Below are 19,235 nucleotides of genomic sequence, written 5' to 3' on the forward strand. Positions count from 1 at the left end.
AATACTCATTCAGAATGTATAAATCATTAATTTTTTAACTGTCTACCTTTAAGTATATTTTGAGTTCATGTCCCTTTAAATAAACATTTCACAATAATGCTTAAAATATCATAAACCTAGGCACCTTCCTTTTGCTAAATGAGTCTAACATATGAGTAAAGCAAATTAAGATTAAATTCTAGATTGTTTTACACACTGACTGAAATATATTTATTAAATGATGTCTTTTTTAGCCTTCAGCGTAGAGGGACATTAAGCTATATGTTATGTATGCATTTTGTATAATATTCTTATATTTGAACAACTTAATATGTTTTGTTATTCAATCATTATATTGTAATTATATATATTCTTGGATTAAATACATCTCTACATAGGCTATTTTGATGCTGATTGTTGTTTGCATATAGATGCCTTATATCATTGACTAAGATATGTGCATTTTTTTTTTTAAAACAAGTATATTTAAAGACTGAATGTAATTCTATAGTACTTTCTAAATATGTTTAAATTCTTGTATGATATTTTTAAAAATCTATACAAAATATACTTTGTGATTGTCCCTTTAAGGACCCAAACATTTGGTATTTTTATTTAACATTGACAAAATAAACAAAAGGGGAATTTACATTCTATATAGATATTTGATGTCTAACCCAAGAGGTAAGATTGTAATAAATACATAATATTACTAAGTATAGTTAAATGACTCCACTAGAAAAATTACATAGATTAACCTGGCATCCAATAACTAATTTTTAAAAATTATCAAGTTAAATGACCTACCATTTATAAATGTAATAATTTAAATAATTTCTATTAATTTTTTTAGATACCTAAGGAAGATACATGATCTTATACAATTATTTTTACATTCAACAACACTGTCACTTTCATGTAATTGAACCACTTCACCTTATTATATGTTAAAAAAATAAAAATTTTACTACATATCCTAAATAATTGTAATATATACATTTTCAATATAAAAGCATTGAAGAATCTGACTCCCCAATTAATGTTATAAAATATATATTTATATTCTCGGAAGCATTTTATTTTCTAATATTAAAGCATTATTTTATCTTATGCATGTGCTTGTCAAATAGCCAACTACCAGTCATGGGAGTCCAAGTTTGATTTATTTACAGATTATATTGATATTTAGTAGAATCTGTTCAAAATAATGTATTTAATAATAAAATGTTTAGTATTAACATGTCAAAATATAATTAATAGAAAAAAATTAAATATTCCTGGAAGTCATCAGATGCCAATCTGAAATGAAAAATAATAAAAATGGAACAAAGTTAATACACACGTTGTCAAATATTCATAAAATACATTTAAAATCATATGGTGTCTATGCTCTAACTTTGATCAACATTTTTTAAAGATAATCATTAAATTGATTTAAAATTAATGAAATACATACACCATTATATTGTTGATTAAAAATTCTATTTAAATATCCAAAATTCAAATTATACATAATAATGTATATCACAATTCAACTATATATGTATGCTGAACATAAATCTAATATTTCATGTCCATTCAAATACCTCTATATCAACTATAATATGTATTCCTTTTTCTGATTGTGATCCCTAAATATCTAATGATGAAATAAGTATGACTAATGTATGTAAGCTAACAATAATCAACATTCTTCATGTGATTCTTAACTAGCATGCACCAACCTGGATAATGCATGGTCTTTGAAAGTCAATTCAGGGGTAAACAGTTGATCTTCAATAGGTGTCTTATTCATCAGTTCATTAAATAGAGGACTGGGAAATACCATCTACAAAATAGAAAATCATCTAAGTGTCTCCAATAGGATGTCTCCACAGCCTTATTCTATCAAATAGTTTTCACTTACCATGTGAACATGTCTTTGTATGGTTTTCAAGGTCAGCAGAATTGAAAGATAATGCCAGACATGATCCCATTGGTATACTTCAATTTAAATCTTGGCTTTTTCCCCACTGTCAGTCTGGGCAATCTTGACTGTCAGGCTTCAAATTGTTCCCTTTCAGTCTTTAGATTAAGTCATCTCCCTAATGTAATGAATTTAATAAAAAAAAATCATACAAGTGTGTGAATCAGTTCTGTACCCCTCTCCCACCCCCCATTTCATAATAAATATCTGTCACTAGCTTACTAAGCCTGTGTATGAACCTGTGTTATTTTCTAGCAAGTGTGAAGATGAGTCATATTGAGCATAAAAAACCTCTGTGTGACATTGAACCATAGTCATTCTAGAGTATCCCTTTCTGATTATGTACATTTTAAGTAATGTGTAAACAAAAATCTATTTCTTAAAATGTATGCCATATGATGTATTTGTGTACAAATCATGCCAGCAACAGTCCATACATTTCTACTTACCATCTGATGTCCTCTTTAAAAACCAGGTGGCAAAGACTCGCTATAGGACCCAATGCCCAGAGCATCACCTATATTATGAAAATTAAAAATTATTCTAACATTTGATCAATACTAACATGTTTGGACAATTCTCTACTTGTCATTTCCCTAGAGTTCACATCTATTGAAAATACTACACAGTCTAACTTCTATTCTTTACCGTCTAAAGTGGCGGTTGATGACGTCTGCTCTGACATCAAGTCCCTCGTCCTGGAATTCCCCCTCTAGAACAGGATCATCCTCCTCATCTCTGAGGAGGTCTCTGTCCACCGGGACGGCCTGCAGCATCCCAGCCCGCTGTGCAATATTATGCAGGACGCTACAGGCTACAACGATCTTCGCCACCTTCTTTGGGTTGTACTGGAGTGCTCCTCCAGAACGGTCCAGGCACCTGAATCTCATCTTCAGGAGCCCGAACATCCTTTCAACCACCGCCCTGGTTCTCTTATGAGCCCTATTGTAGCGCTCCTCAGACACATCAGTCGGGCTACGCAAGGGGGTAATGAGCCAAGGCCGGCTCATGTACCCAGAATCACCTATAAATTTTGAACAGAACATAATTCAAACAGAATACTTAAACTAGTATATTGTTGTATAATTTTTTTTTATTTAAAAACCATAATCCATATTAAAACTTGTCAGAAACATACCAATAAAAAAATTTCTATATTATTCTGTATCTTCCCATTTCAGCTAAGACATGCTACATATGCGTATTGTTCTGAAAACAAACCTTGTGTAAAATGCTAAATACATGGTTACATTGCATTCTCTATCTGAACACTTAAGGTAAGACATGCTACATATCTGCATTTAAATAAAAATAGACATTAGCAGAAAGAGACAATGACAGGGTTAAATTGCATGAGATAATAGCTTCCCATTTCAGCTAAGACATGCTCCATATGCGTATTGTTCTGAAAACAAACCTTGTGTAAAATGCTAACTACATGGTTACATTGCATTCTCTATCTGAACACTTAAGGTAAGACATGCTACATATCTGCATTTAAATAAAAATAGACATTAGCAGAAAGAGACAATGACAGGGTTAAATTGCATGAGATAATAGCTTCCCATTTCAGCTAAGACATGCTCCATATGCGTATTGTTCTGAAAACAAACCTTGTGTAAAATGCTAAATACATGGTTACATTGCATTCTCTATCTGAACACTTAAGGTAAGACATGCTACATATCTGCATTTAAATAAAAATAGACATTAGCGTCGGTAAATAACAAATGGTTAAATTTAATCCTATAGCTGAACATGACGCTAACAGTTAAAAAATACAGGGCCAATTGTCAACATTATTAACCATGTTGAGCACAAATACTCACCAACGAGATAACCAGGGGGCATTTGTCTTTCCTCAAACTGGCTCCACAGGGACGACAGAGAGAGGATGCGGGCATCATGACAAGCCCCTCCAAAATTCGCATACACATGCATAATCCTCATCCGTGCGTCACAAACATACTGCACGTTGAGGCTATGAAAATGTTTGCGATTTCTGAAGGGCAAGTCATCAATTGGAGCACGCAGCGCAATGTGGGTACAATCTATGGCTCCCAAGACATTGGGCAATTGAGCAATATCAAAGAATTCCCGCTTCAGGCGCCTCCAATCACCATCATTCTGTGGGAATCCTATGTATTGCTTACTGATACGTACCATGGCGTCCAGAAAGTTATCAAACACCACAGAGAATGTACCTTGAGCCAGGCCATGCATGTACAGTTCTCCGGATTGAAAACTCCCGGAGGCCAGGACGTATAGACAGCTTAGCATCTTACTCATGGGGGGAACAGCAGTCCTTATTTGTATACTTGGCTCCAAATGAGGTTTAAGAAGCTCGTAAAGGCCAATGAGCTGTTCGCGATCGAGCCGATACTTATCAAAAACCTCAAAGTCACTCATGTTTTCCAAGGTGGGTCTCACCCTGTAGACACGAGGACCTCGAACCAGACGACCCCTTCGTCTCGGTCTGAGCCGCCGAGGCTGCCTGATTCGACCAACAGCTAGTTCGCCAATAGCAGCACCAGCAGTGTCTACCATGTCATCGTCATCCATCTTTCAAAACAGCGTAACAAGGTATGCACTGATGTGGATCACAAGTGATGCTTTGGCCATGTTGTTTGGGGGATTTATAGTACGATTAGTCCAATGGTAGTGAGTTTGTAATGATTGCTAATTGTATTCACTTGTTTGTATGTGAGCGGCGCGAATGCTTTCACAGTGGGCGTTTTTTTGTTGTTTGCTGAAATGCTGTTTTCCCCCAATGAATCTCAATGTGAAAGTGTCAAATATCACACATACAGTGCATGTTTGTAATGTTTGTTCATATGCGTAATCAATATTTCTTAAACGCGATCTTATAGTAACAAGCACACGTCCAGGCTAACATGAATGAAAGTGCATAGTTGTGTATAATGTGCATCGAATGTGATCGATCAATGTTGCTGCAATATTGTTTGTAAACGATAAAGTAACATCTGCCATCTGTAGTATTGTATATATAAGTGATTGCCGAGCAGTCAATAGTGTATGCGTCCCTGTAAAATCGCAATAATAATTCAGAACTTCCCGTCTGCCATCTGTAGTATTGTATATATAAGTGATTGCCGAGCAGTCAATATTGTATGCGTCCCTTTAAAATCGCAATAATAATTCCGAACTTCCCGTCTGCCATCTGTAGTATTGAATATATAAGTGATTGCCGAGATGTGAATATTGTACGCGTCCCTTTAAAATTGCAATAATAATTCCGAACTTCCCGTCTGCCATCTGTAGTATTGTATATATAAGTGATTGCCGAGATGTGAATATTGTACGCGTCCCTTTAAAATTGCAATAATAATTCCGAACTTCCCGTCTGCCATCTGTAGTATTGTATATATAAGTGATTGCCGAGATGTCAATATTGTATGCGTCCCTTTAAAATCGCAATAATAATTCCGAACTTCCCGTCTGCCATCTGTAGTATTGTATATATAAGTGATTGCCGAGCTGTCAATATTGTATGCGTCCCATTCAAATCGACATAAAAAATCAGAACTTCCGGCTGTCATCTGTAGTATTGTATATATAAGTGATTTCCGAGCTGTCAATATTGTATGCGTCCCATTCAAATGGCACTAATACTGAAGCACTTCCGGCTGTCATCTGTAGTATTGTATATATAAGTGATTGCCGAGCTGTCAATATTGTATGCGTCCCATTCAAATCGCCATAAAAAATCAGAACTTCCGGCTGTCATCTGTAGTATTGTATATATAAGTGATTGCCGAGATGTCAATATTGTATGCGTCCCTTTAAAATCGCACTAATGCTGAATAACTTCCGGCTGTCATCTGTAGTATTGTATATATAAGTGATTTCCGAGCTGTCAATATTGTATGCGTCCCTTTAAAATCGCACTAATACTGAATAACTTCCCGTCTGCCATCTGTAGTATTATATATATAAGTGATTTCAGAGCTGTCAATATTGTATGCGTCCCTTTAAAATCGCAATAATAATTCCGAACTTCCGGCTGTCATCTGTAGTATTGTATATATAAGTGATTTTAGATCTGACAATATTGTATGCGTGCCATAAAAATGGCACTAATACTGAATAACTTCCGGCTGCCATCTGTAGTATTATATATATATATAAGTGATTTGCGATCTGACAATATTTATTAATTGTCCCATTGAAATCTCCATAATAATGCTGTTCCAAACTGTTGTTTACGTATATGTTGTATTGTAGTATTGAGTGTTAAAGTTCAGAAAGGGGCGGTACAGTGGTGAATCTGTGATGTGTATGGTTGAATCTTATAATGACGTCATGATATTATTAACCTGCCTATGTAGTTGTGAAATCCTCATTGTGTTGTTGTATTGTGCTACATTGTTATTGTGTGCTGAATAAAATCTAAATGTGTGCTTTGTGGTTGCGTGATGGGTGATGCGTGTTATGTACATATACGTATATATTGTGATTGTGTCCCACATATGCTGACTTCTATATAGCGGTCTGGCATTGTTGTTCCTTCCTATAAAGTGACATCTGTAATCTGGTGTAATGATGTATTTTTTGTATGTAATTCCTAATGGTTTATTGTGATGGAATCATGATGTTAAAAGTACAGTCAAATCCATATGTTGTGTTTTGTGATTCCTGTAGAGAATGTAATGTGTTTTTCCCCCATCATTTGAATGCACATGTATGAGTGAATGTTAAAAGTAATATATGTGCATCCATGAGTGATTATGTGTTAAGCCTATGTAAATATGCAGTTGCTGCAAGCATATGAGTTGAATAACTGAAATGCAATAATAAAGGTAAATGAGAGGTGTTTCCCATTGTGTAGTGTTTGTGAATCCAGAAATGTGTATTGAATTTTATTTTAATTTTAAATGTAATTTTATTGAAATAATAATGTGTTACTAGTGATGTGGATTTGTAGTTGATGTAATCTAAAAGTGTGAAACAAATTTATGGTGTTGTGAATATTTAATAATTAAAAACCATAAGTCCACCATAGGGAAATAGTCATTTCTTGATCTATTTATCATCGCTAGGTCTAACGCATAAAATCATGTTTTTTCTAGCGCTGGTATTTGGAGTTTTTAAGTCTACGCTATTTGCGTGCGTTAGGGAAATGAGGGTTTCGCGTGCACGAGCACGTCTTCCCAATAGAAGTCAATGGAGGCTCTAAAGATTTCTAAATTTTTTTTCTAAGACTGGTTTTCCTCGTAAAGTGAGTGACGTCATGAGCTTGTGTGAAAAAGTAACTAAATCGTGTTCTTTTTGTAATAAATAAATATTTTGTGTATGTCATGTGGTGTATATTGTTTGTATGCATCGATGAGTGTATGTTTGTGATAATGTTATTAGTTAGATGTAGGTATATGAGGGTCTTTTCCCGTATGTCCATGTAAGTCAATGGGAAAATGGATTTTTGTGGATTTATTTCAAACACCCGAGATCTCGCAACTTTAATCCTTTGTATTTTAACGAAAACAAAATAAATATGAAAAATAAAGATAGTGTAGTGTTTGTATGAGTGTAAGTGTACTTTGTGTAATATTTGTTTTGTGATTCGTGGATGTTGTTTTTGTCGGTATATGTTTACTACTGGGTCTGAGGTGGCGGTAGAAAGTTGAGCGTTAGGTGTATTTTGAGTCGCGGTAAATAAACTCTAAATACCGGAGTGCGTAAGAAACCAGCGTTAGGAGCCTCTAACGCTGGTTTTCACGGCTAACGCCGAACTCCAAATCTAGGCCATAGAAAATTGTTTTCTCAGGAGTATCGTATAGGTTTCAGAATAAAAACCTCCTATGAGAAGATTGTTTTCAATGTTATAACAAACCCTGTGAAAGCTCAGGTTTTTCTGAATTGTGTTTCAGATTTAGAGTTTTATGGGGTGATGGTTCCAGTTGCTCTGCAGGAACGGAGTTTGGGATTCTATTCAAATCTATTCATTGTCCTAAAGAAAAAATTTGTTCAGACCAATTCTGGATCTGAAATTTTTATATTGTTTTGTAAGAGTCCCAGCTTTCAAGATGGTGACTATAAGGACTATTCTGCCTTTCTGTTTAGCAAGGTTACTTCAAGTCCACTATAGTTCATTCAGACCACTATTGTTTTCTGAGATTCTCTTTTTTAGATAAGCATTACCAATTTGTTGCTCGTCCTTTTTTGGCTAGCTGCAGCTCAGAGATTCTTTTCAAAGATTCTTGGTGCCCTTCTATCTGTATTCAGAGAGCAGGGCATTGTGGTGTTTCCTTATTTGGATGATATTTGGTACTAGCTTTAATATTTTCATTCAGCAGAATCTCACTTAAAACAACTAGTGTGGTTTCCTCAAGACATTGGTTGGGGGATCAATTTACAATAGTGTTTCTTGATTTTTTAGACAAGGGTCACCTTTTTAGGTTTCCAGATCAATTTTAGTGTCTATGATTCTTTCTCTGATAGACTAGAGACGAATAAAGTTAATTTTAGTTTGTCTAAACCTCCAGTCTCTATTTTTTCCGTCAGTGGTTATGTGCATGGAAGTTTTAGGTCTCATGACTGCAGCATCTGGTGCGATCCTCTTTGCTTGTTTTCATTTGGGGCCTCTAAGCTTTGCATGTTGCACCATAGGTGCAGGGATTATTTTCAGATATCACAACTGATATACTTAAATCCCAACACTTTTTTCTCTCATTTGGTGGTTGGACTATCACCTTATTGTTTTAGGGGGCCTCATTTGTTCGTCCCTACCTGGACTGTATTTTCAACAGATGCAAATTTTTTCAGGTGGGGGAGCTGTCTGAGAGTCTCTGACAGCACTAGGGGTTTGGAAACCTCAGGAGGCGAGGTTACCAATCAATATTTTAGAACTCCATGCTATTTTCAGGGCTCTTCAGGTGTGACTTCTTTTGAAGAGAGAACTTTTACATTTGTTTTTTAAACAGACAATATCACAACAGTGGCATTTGTCAATCATCAAGGAGGGACTCGCAGTCCTTCAGTTATGGAGGAAGTATCTCAGATACTTTCTTGGACGGAATCCAACTTTTGTCTAATTTCTGCGATTCATATCTCAGGTGTAGACAATTGGGAAGGGGATTATCACAGCCGTCAGACTTTATATCTGGGGGAGTGCTTTCCATTCAGATGTGTTTTTTTCATCTTGTACAGATGTGGGGTCTTCCAGAAATAGATCTGATGGTCTCTCGTCTAAACAAGAAGTTTTCCAGATTCTTTTCCAGGTCCAAGGATCCTCAGGTGAAAATAGTGGATGCTCTAGCAGTTCTTTGGGGGGGGGGGGTTGTTTTTTTTAAAAATAACTTTATTTGTAACGAGGACAAAGGACCACCTCATATCTGACAAATAACAAAGAAAATATAATAACATAAGACTTTGTTGGTTTCACAGAGTCCATTATAACAACAAATGGTTTACAGAAGAAAAAGTGGCACGATCACCAACTTGCCATACATAGGCGAGATCCAAATTGTCCACACATTTTGTTTTGTTTTTTACAGTAAAGAAACAAAACATAACAAAACAAGAAATACATATATAAATACATTAATATTAAACATTAACTTGGACGCCTCCAGTTCGCTCCCACAGACCAGAGCCCGGGAAAATGATGAACAGGGAGGGGGCACAAGGATTAAAAAAAAAAAATTAAGTTCTTTGGTTTTTACCAACCTGCTTACATTTGTTCCGCCTCTGGTTCTTTTTCCAAGGGTGATCTTCAAGATCATAATGGAACAATTTTATTTTTTTTTAACAAAAATTTATTTTCATTTTGATTTGTGAGTGGCAAATAACAGTTGATTGTGATTTGTGACTGTCAAAGTCAAAGTTGCAGTAAACATAACATTGTATTTCAGAAATCCCTCTTACAGTGATAAATCTAGAACTAAATCAAAATCACAGACTCAGTCATGGGGGTGCACAGAAATTGTCCAGGGTAGTGGTGGGAAAAGAATACAAATGTGACAGATAAAAATAAAATTATTATAGACAAAGGGATATAAAGAGCAAAATTCCAGGTTTCAACTTCTTCCCCCCAGACATCTAAGGACTCAGTGAGAGTCCTGTTGTAACAGACAATGCTTTATTATGGAATACATTCATGAGCTCAGGGAGTTTACAGAATGTGGCATCTCAATTTGTGACTTCTGACACTTCAGGTATGTTAACTTGGTTGGATGTGAGGATGGCAACTTGCACTTTGTCTGTTTTCATGTAAAATGTTTCAGCACTGTCCAAAAGCATCTGGAACAAGGTGTCCCCCATAGTTTTCTTCACTTCTTCCTCCACAAGAGCAAAAGACATTACAAAATGCTGTAAAGTGAGGCTGGCTTGTCTCTGGCTTTTTGTGTTTTGCATGTTTCCCAAGACAAACAAGAGATGATGGATCACACGTAGCTGTATTAGCTCTTCACACAACTCTGGGAATTCCCGGGCTAACATGCCAATAGCTTTGGCGCATGCTGCTTGTTGAATATATACTGGTAAAGAGTCGGACAGTTGAGGCACAGATGGATCATCAAATACTTGTTACCCTTTATTATTCTCTTTTTTGGAGGGTCTCAAGAGAGATACTAATCCTTTCAGCAAGGCCGAGCAGACCTCAGTAGATGCAAGCTGCTTAATGACCTGGAGAGCTTCATATTGAATTTCCATATGCATTGATCGGAGTACTCCCAGAAGTGCATCAACAATACTAGGGTGAGCCGTGCTCACAAGTGCCTGCACAGCCCTGAGAGTCTGTAGGGCCAACTGTTGTACTTTGGGAGAAGAACATGGTAACTGTGTAATTAACCCTTTATATACTTGATTCTGATATTTGGGGTTTCCATAAGCCAGCAGTTCCAAAACTGCTTGTGCCTGCTCCTGAGTTTCTTCAGATTTGGACTTTGCCAGGCACTCTGCAATTGCACGCACTCCATAGCTTTCACACACCAGCTCTTTAAATTTTCTTTCATCTCCGCTCAAAATCTCAAGCAGTTTTAGCGCTTCTTTTTTGTGTTGCTCATTAAGCTGTCTTAAACCTAAAATTTCCAGTAATGTTAGGATCCCGCCAATTTCCACAAATTCAATCTTAAAGTGACTGCTGTTAGCAGCTGATAGAAAAACTGCAATTGACTGAAGTATCTCACTTAGACACATCCCAAACATATATGAAAGCCTAAGCCAGGTAGTTAATCGGGCCAAAAACAGGCTGCATCCCTGTGAAAACTCCTGCTCTTATTCATGTCCTGTCTTTCCGCTGTTCAGGGAGATAAAATTTCTCATGATGCCACTTCTTGTAGCTTTATTGTTGTTGTCCCACTCTTGGAAAAAGTCCATACGCCTTGCAATAGCCTCTTGTTCTTTGATAGAAATCATTATGGCAGTTTGGCTTGTGCTCTAATCTTCTATTCTTCAGATGACGGTAAGGAAACCCTAATCAATGGAACATTTTTTATGTGTTTCTGATAGCTCCAGCTTGGTCTCTCAGGTGTTGGTATGCAGATCTTGTCAGGATGTTCAGTTGCCAGCCTTGGCCACTTCCTTAAAGTATAATACAAAAGAAAACAGGAGTGCTATAGCTAAAGGTGGAAATACAGATGGTAATTTGATAACACCAGAAAGACAAAAACAAATAGAATATATATATATAAATGGCTATGCCAAATTTATTAAAATACTAATAATAATGATAAGCATACATAATAACCAAATTAGTAGCATAAAAACTGTCTAAAAAGTTATCTAAAAAATGGACGTCTCCATTTTAACAGAAAAAAAGAGAAAATGTTGCCACCACATAAAAACTAATTATAAAATAAGTCACTGAAAACTCGAGTTAGGTACAAAAATAGAGAGCAAATCCAGATATGTAATTATTGTTACCTAGTACCCTCCGAATGGCAGTTCCAGGATGGAGCGGCTTGTAGCCCTAGCACCTCCGTCGATGCTCACAGACGTGACCGTGTGACGTCACTTGTGTGGGAGCTGTCCCAGAGATTCAATCCTATTGGTCCATTCCGGTCCACCGGCCAAAAGGAGTGTAGATGCCAAATCTGAAGTATACAATGTATACGCTCTTAAGTGCCTGATAGCACGCAGGATACTTGCTGTGAAGAATGTATGGAGACGGCACAGATGGTAATCTAGGTCTGAAAACTGGAGCGCCGCACACTTGGTCAGCGGTCTGATAAAACAAGGAGAGCCAGGTGTAATGATTAGTAGTAGTAGCTTGTCAGGTATCCCAATTTCCTCCAACAAGAATTCAAAGAACCATGGCAGTATTGTGTCAATACAGATAAAAGTTCACAAATAGATTCTGCATAGTAGACTGCAACACATCAACGCGTTTCTCCCTTTACAGGGCTTTCTCAAGAAGTTCTTAGTTTTTATGCTACTAATTTGTTTATTATGTATGCTTATCATTATTATTAGTATTTCAATAAATTTGGCATAGCCATTTATATATATATATATATATATATATATATATATATATATATATATATATATATATATATATTCTATTTGTTTTTGTCTTTCTGGTGTTATCAAATTACCATCTGTATTTCCACCTTTAGCTATAGCGCTCTTGTTTTCTTTTGTATTATATTTGTTTTAACCTATGTGAGGGACACTTAGGTTTTTTCAGGAGTTTGGTGCTACACCCAGCGCTCATTATTACACATTTGCCACTTCCTTAAAAGCCAGACCTTCCGTTTCAGGAACTCAAATTTATAAATTTGAAGGTTTTTGGAAATTGAACGCTTAAGTGTTTAGTCATAGATGTTTCTCTGACTCAGTTATTAGCACTATGATACAGGCTCGTAAGTCTGTTTCTAGGAGATTTTATTTTGGGTTTGTAAAAACCTATATTTCATGATGTTCTACTCATGATTTTCTTTGCATTCTTTTAGAATTCCTAGGATTTTACAGTTTCTTCAGGTTGATTTGGATTAACGTTTTGTCTGCAAATTCTTTGGAAGGACAAAATTTCTGCTCTATCTTATTTCATGGAAAGATTGCTTAACTTCCTGATATTCACTGTTTTGTTCAGGTGTTGGTTCATATTAAACCTGTTTTTAAATCTATTTCTACTCCTTGGAATCTCAATTAATCAGCCTCGTTTTTTTGAGCCTATGCATTCTCTGGACATTAAATTACTTTCTTGGAAAGTGTTATTTCTTTTGGCTATCTCTTCTGCTTGAAGAGTTTCTGTATTGACTGCTCTCTCTTGTGAGTCTCTTTATCTAATTTCCATCAAGATAAAGCTGTTTTGCGGACTTACATTTTTGCCTAAAGTTGTGAATTCTAGCAACATCAATAAGGAAATTGTTGTTCCTTCTTTGTGTCCTAATCCTAAAAATACTCTTTGAAATATTATGTTGATGCTACTTAAAGGGACATGAAACCTAAAAAATTTCTTTCATAATTCAGATAGAGAATACAATTTTAAACAACTTTCCAATTTACTTATATTATTTAATTTGCTTCCTTCTCTTGTTATACTTTGCTGAAAGGTTTAGCTAGGCAAGCTCAGGAGCAGCAGATAACCTAAGCTCTAGCTGTTGATTGGTGACTGCATATATATATATATATCGATTGTGATTGGCTCACCCATGTGTTCAGTTAGAATACCTTAAGTGCATTGCTGCTCATTCAACAAATGATACCAAAAGAATGAAACAAATTAGATAATCAAAGTAAATTAGAAAGTTGTTTAAAATTGTATTCTCTATCTGAATCATGAAAGAAAAATTTTGGATTTCATGTCCCTTTAAGATTTCAGAAAGACTTCTAGTCTATTTGTTATTTTTTCTGGCTCCAAGAAACGTCAGAAAGCCTCTGTTATTTCTCTGGCTTTTTGGTTGAGACTTTTGATTCACAAAGCTTATTTGGAGGCGGGGCAGTCTCCGCCTCAGAGAATTACAGCTTATTCTACTAGATCAGTTGCCACTTCTTGGGCTCTCAAGAATGAAGCTTCAGTTGATCAAATTTGCAAAGCAGCAACTTGGTCTTCTTCGCATACTTTTACTAAATTTTACCATTTTTATGTGTTTGCTTCTTCGGAAGCAGCCTTTGTAGAAAGGTTCTTTAGGCAGTTGTCTCAGCTTGATTCTAATGCCTTTGATTTGAGGGGTTTTTAAAAATTTTAAGAAAACAATTATTTTTTGGGATTTAATTTCTCAGTGGAAATAGCTATTTTTATTTTATCCCTCCCTCTCTAGTGACTCGTGGACTTCCACATCTTGGGTATTATATCCCATACGTCACTAGCTCATGGACTCTTGCCACTTACATGAAAGAAAACATAATTTATGTAAGAACTTACCTGATAAATTAATTTCTTTCAAAGTGGTAAGAGTCCATGAGACCCACCCTATTTTTTGTGGTTATGATTTTTTTTTGTATAAAGCACATTATTTTTTTCCAGTTCCTCTTTTTATATGCTTTTTACTCCTTTTTATACACCTCACTTCTTGGCTATATGTTAAAATAAGATCTGAGTGAGGTGGGAGGTGTATTTATAGGCATTTTGAGGTTTGGGAAACTTTGCCCCCTCCTGGTAGGAATGTATATCCCATACGTCACTAGCTCATGGACTCTTGCCACTATGAAAGAAATTAATTTACCAGGTAAGTTCTTACATAAATTATGTTTTTAACTAAAAATTCCCTCAGTAGCCACATCCTATTATAAAGGGACTTTATCCCACCAGATCAGTAAAACAAAGTGTGAGCTTGGATCTGATGATGCTGATTGGCTGTTTTTTTTTTACCCTGCAGATGACAGTAGCTGAAGGATAACTGATCACAGAGCACTTACTCTGCGAAGCTGAAGACATCTTTGGGTAAAATATCTTCATTTTTTATATAGAGATGTCCGGGTCATATTTTGGAGTCGGTTTTTACAGATAATACTACATTACTTTCAGGTGATTTAGCATACGGGTAAAATGTCAATTCAACCTATTTTCTTCCACGCAAATTTATTTATTTATAAAATATTTTACCAGGAAGGATACATTGAGATTTCTCTCGTTTTCAAGTATGTCCTGGGACCACAAAACATTGCATTGATACAATAGTGTACAATAAAATACAAAAACAATAATAATACACAATATATGCAAACATTTAACATAGAACTGGTAGGAAATAACTGTTTTGAGATATGTATAGAAGGATCTCTTAAAGGATATTAGGCTTGGGGAAGTTAAAGTGTGAGGGAGGTCATTATATAACTGTGGCGCTCTGTAGGAAAAGGAAGATCGAGCTGCTTTCTTTTTGTATTGAGGCAAGCTTAATAATATGCTGTTATTGGATCGGAGGTTATAGGAGGTGGGAATAGCTGGGGAGAGCATTCTGCTCAGGTAGGGTGGGAGCTTCCCAGAAAGGCTCTTAAACACAAGGCAGGAAAGATGGAGGGTTCGCCTGGATCCCAGCGACAGCCAGTTTAGTTCTTTTAGCATGTCACAATGGTGGGTCTTATAGTTACATTGTAGCACAAAGCGGCAGAACGAGTTATACAATGTATTAAGTTTATTAAGGTGAGTTTGCGGTGCAGGTGCATATACTACGCAAATAATGTTGCTCTTAGTCCAGTCTAAGGATTAAAAATATTATGTGCAGGCATTTGATGTATACAGTTTGCTCATCACTGCAAACATGTTGTCAGGTGATTTGATTTTAGATTATCCAATACATTTCACTACATAATATATTCAGTCATTTGGATTGCGTCATCATCAATCGTAAACAATATTTTTTGTCGCTGGCCTGCAATAAAGGGACATGAAACCCAAAAATGTATTTCATGATACATAGCATACAGTATTAAATCATTTTTCAATTTACTTCTATAATCTAATTTGCTTGGTTCTCTTGGTATCCTTTGTTGAAAAGCATGCCTAGGTAGGCTGAGGAGCTGTAAGCTAGCTGCTAATTGGTAGCTCCCAGTCGAGCATTTCTTCTCCTTCAATAAATAATACCAAGAGAATGAAGCAAAATTGATATTAAAAGTAAAATGGAAAGTTGTCTAAAACTGAATGCTCCGAATCATATATATCTACATATTATTAGGTATTGCAGTGTATTGAAATCAGCAATTAATTATAAACAATTGTTCAGTATCAGTATAGAAAAAACACAACAAAATCAACAGGCACTAATGTAAATTTGCTGCACCGCATAACAAGTGTATCATAGTGCGCTGATATTCAGCATCATAATATTATACCGCATAGAACCACACCAGAAAATGTCAACTATATAGCTAGCAGGCATATTCGCATATCCCACGCGACTGGATATTTGCCAAGCGCTGATTGGCTGTTACATGCCGGTGGAGGGGTTCCTAATTTTACAATAACACGCCCATTGTAGGCGCTCTTACACATAGAAGCTGAAATTCACAGGGAATATCGGTGGAGCGCCATATACTGACAACTGAACAAACAGCATGTAACAGCCAAGCAGCGCTTTTCATATATACTGCCGCCGAGTGGGATCTGCGAAAATGTGCATCAGCCAAATGTCAAAATCATGTGACTGTATTATACCGCCCAACCATCATCATAGGCTACTGTTGTTACCATAGAGTTTAATTAGTATATAGTGACGGAGCGTTACCGGAAGTATACGTTCTATCCTCCTTGCTTCACTGTTCTGATGACTGCTGAGAGTATGGGTCTCTAGTCCTCTTCTACTTCCGGAGGCGCCATCAAGAGACACACAGACAGACATGCCGACCGGCGACTATGAGTTAGTACACTAAGAATTAAAGTATGGGAATATAGATGTGTATGGGATACTTAATGAGTTTGTTATATGGCTGTGAAAGAGTGTTTTGAAAATTGGAAGGCTGTGGGATACATCAGGACAGGAGTGTTATAAGGCAAATAATTTAGGGGGACAAAACTCCCTGAGAGATTAAATTAGTGAGGGAAGGTAGAGTGGGCAAATTTTTTTTTAATTTTATTTCTGGTTATAGGAGAGCTGGGTGTACTGACTGAGCTGGTGAGTTAAGTGGAGGGTTTCAGACTGGAGTCAAGCTATCAGACAGTTTAAAAATCCAAGTCAAAATATCAGACACTGTTTTGGAGCTATCAGACAGCTTTAAAACAGTAGTCAAGCTATCAGACACTTATTTGTTAGTACTTTCTTAAGACTATTAAAGGCTGTACCATACATATATGCTAATAAGAAATGTTTTAATGAACACCACAAGCATTTTTGTTATAAATGTCACTCAAATGTAAAAAAAAGTCATATTCCAGCATTTGTGCCACTACATTTTCACCACAGCTAGTTCAAACAATGACCCCACTAAGATATCACAAAGTATGGAAACTTTTTAGTGTGGAATTTTAAAAATATAGGGCCCCACACTTCCCTAAAATTGCAAAAATCATCACTTTCAAGCAATTTCACTTAGGGATAAAAGCAAAATCTCCCATTGTGCCACTACATTTTCACCACAGCTAGCTCACACAATGACCCCTCTACGATATCATAAATTTTGGAGAGTTTTTACTGTGGAATTTTAAAAATATTGGGCCCCAAATGTCCCTCGAATTGCATAAATAGGCCCTTTTCAGCAAATTCACTTAGGAATAAAAAAGAAATCTCCCATTGTTCCAGTAAAATTTCACCACAGCTAGCTCACACAATGACCCTCTACGATATCACAAAGTTTGGAGACTTTTTACTGTGGAATTTTAAAAATATTGGGCCCCAAATGTCCCTCAAATTGCAAAAATAGTCACTTTCCAAAAATTTCACTTTGGGATAAAAAATAAATCTCCCATTGTTCCACTAAAATTTTCACCACAGCTAGCTCACACAATGACACCTCTACAGTATCACTAAGTTTGGACCATTTTTACTGTGGAATTTTAAAAATATTGGGCCCCAAATGTCCCTTGAATTTCATAAATCGGCCCTTTTCAGCAAATTCACTTAGGAATAAAAAAGAAATCTCCCATTGTTCCACTAAAATTTCACCACAGCTAGCTCACACAATGACCCCTCTATGATATCACACATTTTGGAGAGTTTTTACTGTGGAATTTTAAAAATATAGAGCCCCAAATGTGCCTTGAATTTCATAAATCGGCCCTTTTCAGCAAATTCACTTAGAAATAAAAATGAAATCTCCCATTGTTCCACTAAAATTTCACCACAGCTAGCTCACACAATGACCCCTCTACGGTATCACTAGGTTTGGACCATTTTTACTGTGGAATTTTAAAAATATTGGGTCCCAAATGTCCCTTGAATTTCATAAATCGGCCCTTTTCAGCAAATTCACTTAGAAATAAAAATGAAATCTCCCATTGTTCCACTAAAATTTCACCACAGCTAGCTCACACAATGACCCCTCTATGATATCACTAAGTTTGGACCATTTTTACTGTGGAATTTTAAAAATATTGGGACCCATATGTCCCTCAGCAAATTCACTTAGGAATAAAAAAGAAATCTCCCATTGTTCCACTAAAATTTCACCACAGCTAGCTCACACAATGACCCCTCTACGGTATCACTAAGTTTGGACCATTTTTACTGTGGAATTTTAAAAATATAGGGCCCCAAATGTCCCTTGAATTTCATAAATCGTCCCTTTTCAGCAAATTCACTTAGGAATAAAAAAGAAATCTCCCATTGTTCCACTAAAATTTCACCACAGCTAGCTCACACAATGACCCCTCTACGGTATCACTAAGTTTGGACTATTTTTACTGTGGAATTTTAAAAATAGTGGGCACCAAATGTCCCTCAAATTGCAAAAATAGTCACTTTCCAAAAAATTCACTTTGGGATAAAAAAGAAATCTCCCATTGTTCCACTAAAATGTCACCACAGCTAGCTCACACAATGACCCCTCTAAGGTATCACTAAGTTTGGAGACTTTTTACTGTGGAATTTAAAAAATATTGGGCCCCAAATGTCCCTCGAATTGCATAAATTGGCCCTTTTCAACAACTTCACTTAGGAATAAAAAAGAAATCTCCCATTGTGCCACTAAAATTTCACCACAGCTAGCTCACACAATGACCCCTCTACAGAATCACTAAGGCCTAGATTTAGAGTTGGGCGGTAGCCGTGAAAACGAGCATTAGAGGCTCCTAACGCTGGTTTTGGCTACCGCCGGTATTTAGAGTCAGTCATTAAAGGGTCTAACGCTCACTTTCCAGCCGCGACTTTTCCATACTGCAGATCCCCTTACGTCATTTGCGTATCCTATCTTTTCAATGCGATCTTTCTAACGCCGGTATTTAGAGTCGTGGCCA

At 36.2% G+C, this 19,235-nt stretch overlaps 1 protein-coding gene and 1 pseudogene across 1 annotated transcript in view; one reads left to right on the plus strand and one right to left on the minus strand.

The window, feature by feature from the left end:
• Positions 1 to 4,510: 4,510 nt before the first annotated feature.
• Positions 4,511 to 11,320, minus strand: LOC128662251 (armadillo-like helical domain containing protein 1; annotated as a pseudogene).
• Positions 11,321 to 16,547: 5,227 nt separating this feature from the next.
• EIF3G (eukaryotic translation initiation factor 3 subunit G) overlaps positions 16,548 to 19,235 on the plus strand; it is a 41,673-nt gene continuing 38,985 nt past the window's right edge. The window contains exon 1 of the mRNA XM_053716073.1: positions 16,548 to 16,704. Coding sequence (XP_053572048.1) covers positions 16,685 to 16,704 — 20 coding nt within the window. The 5' untranslated portion in view covers positions 16,548 to 16,684. The remainder of the gene's footprint in view (positions 16,705 to 19,235) is intronic.

This window comes from Bombina bombina, chromosome 6 (genome assembly GCF_027579735.1).
Source record: "Bombina bombina isolate aBomBom1 chromosome 6, aBomBom1.pri, whole genome shotgun sequence".
Taxonomy (NCBI): domain Eukaryota; kingdom Metazoa; phylum Chordata; class Amphibia; order Anura; family Bombinatoridae; genus Bombina; species Bombina bombina.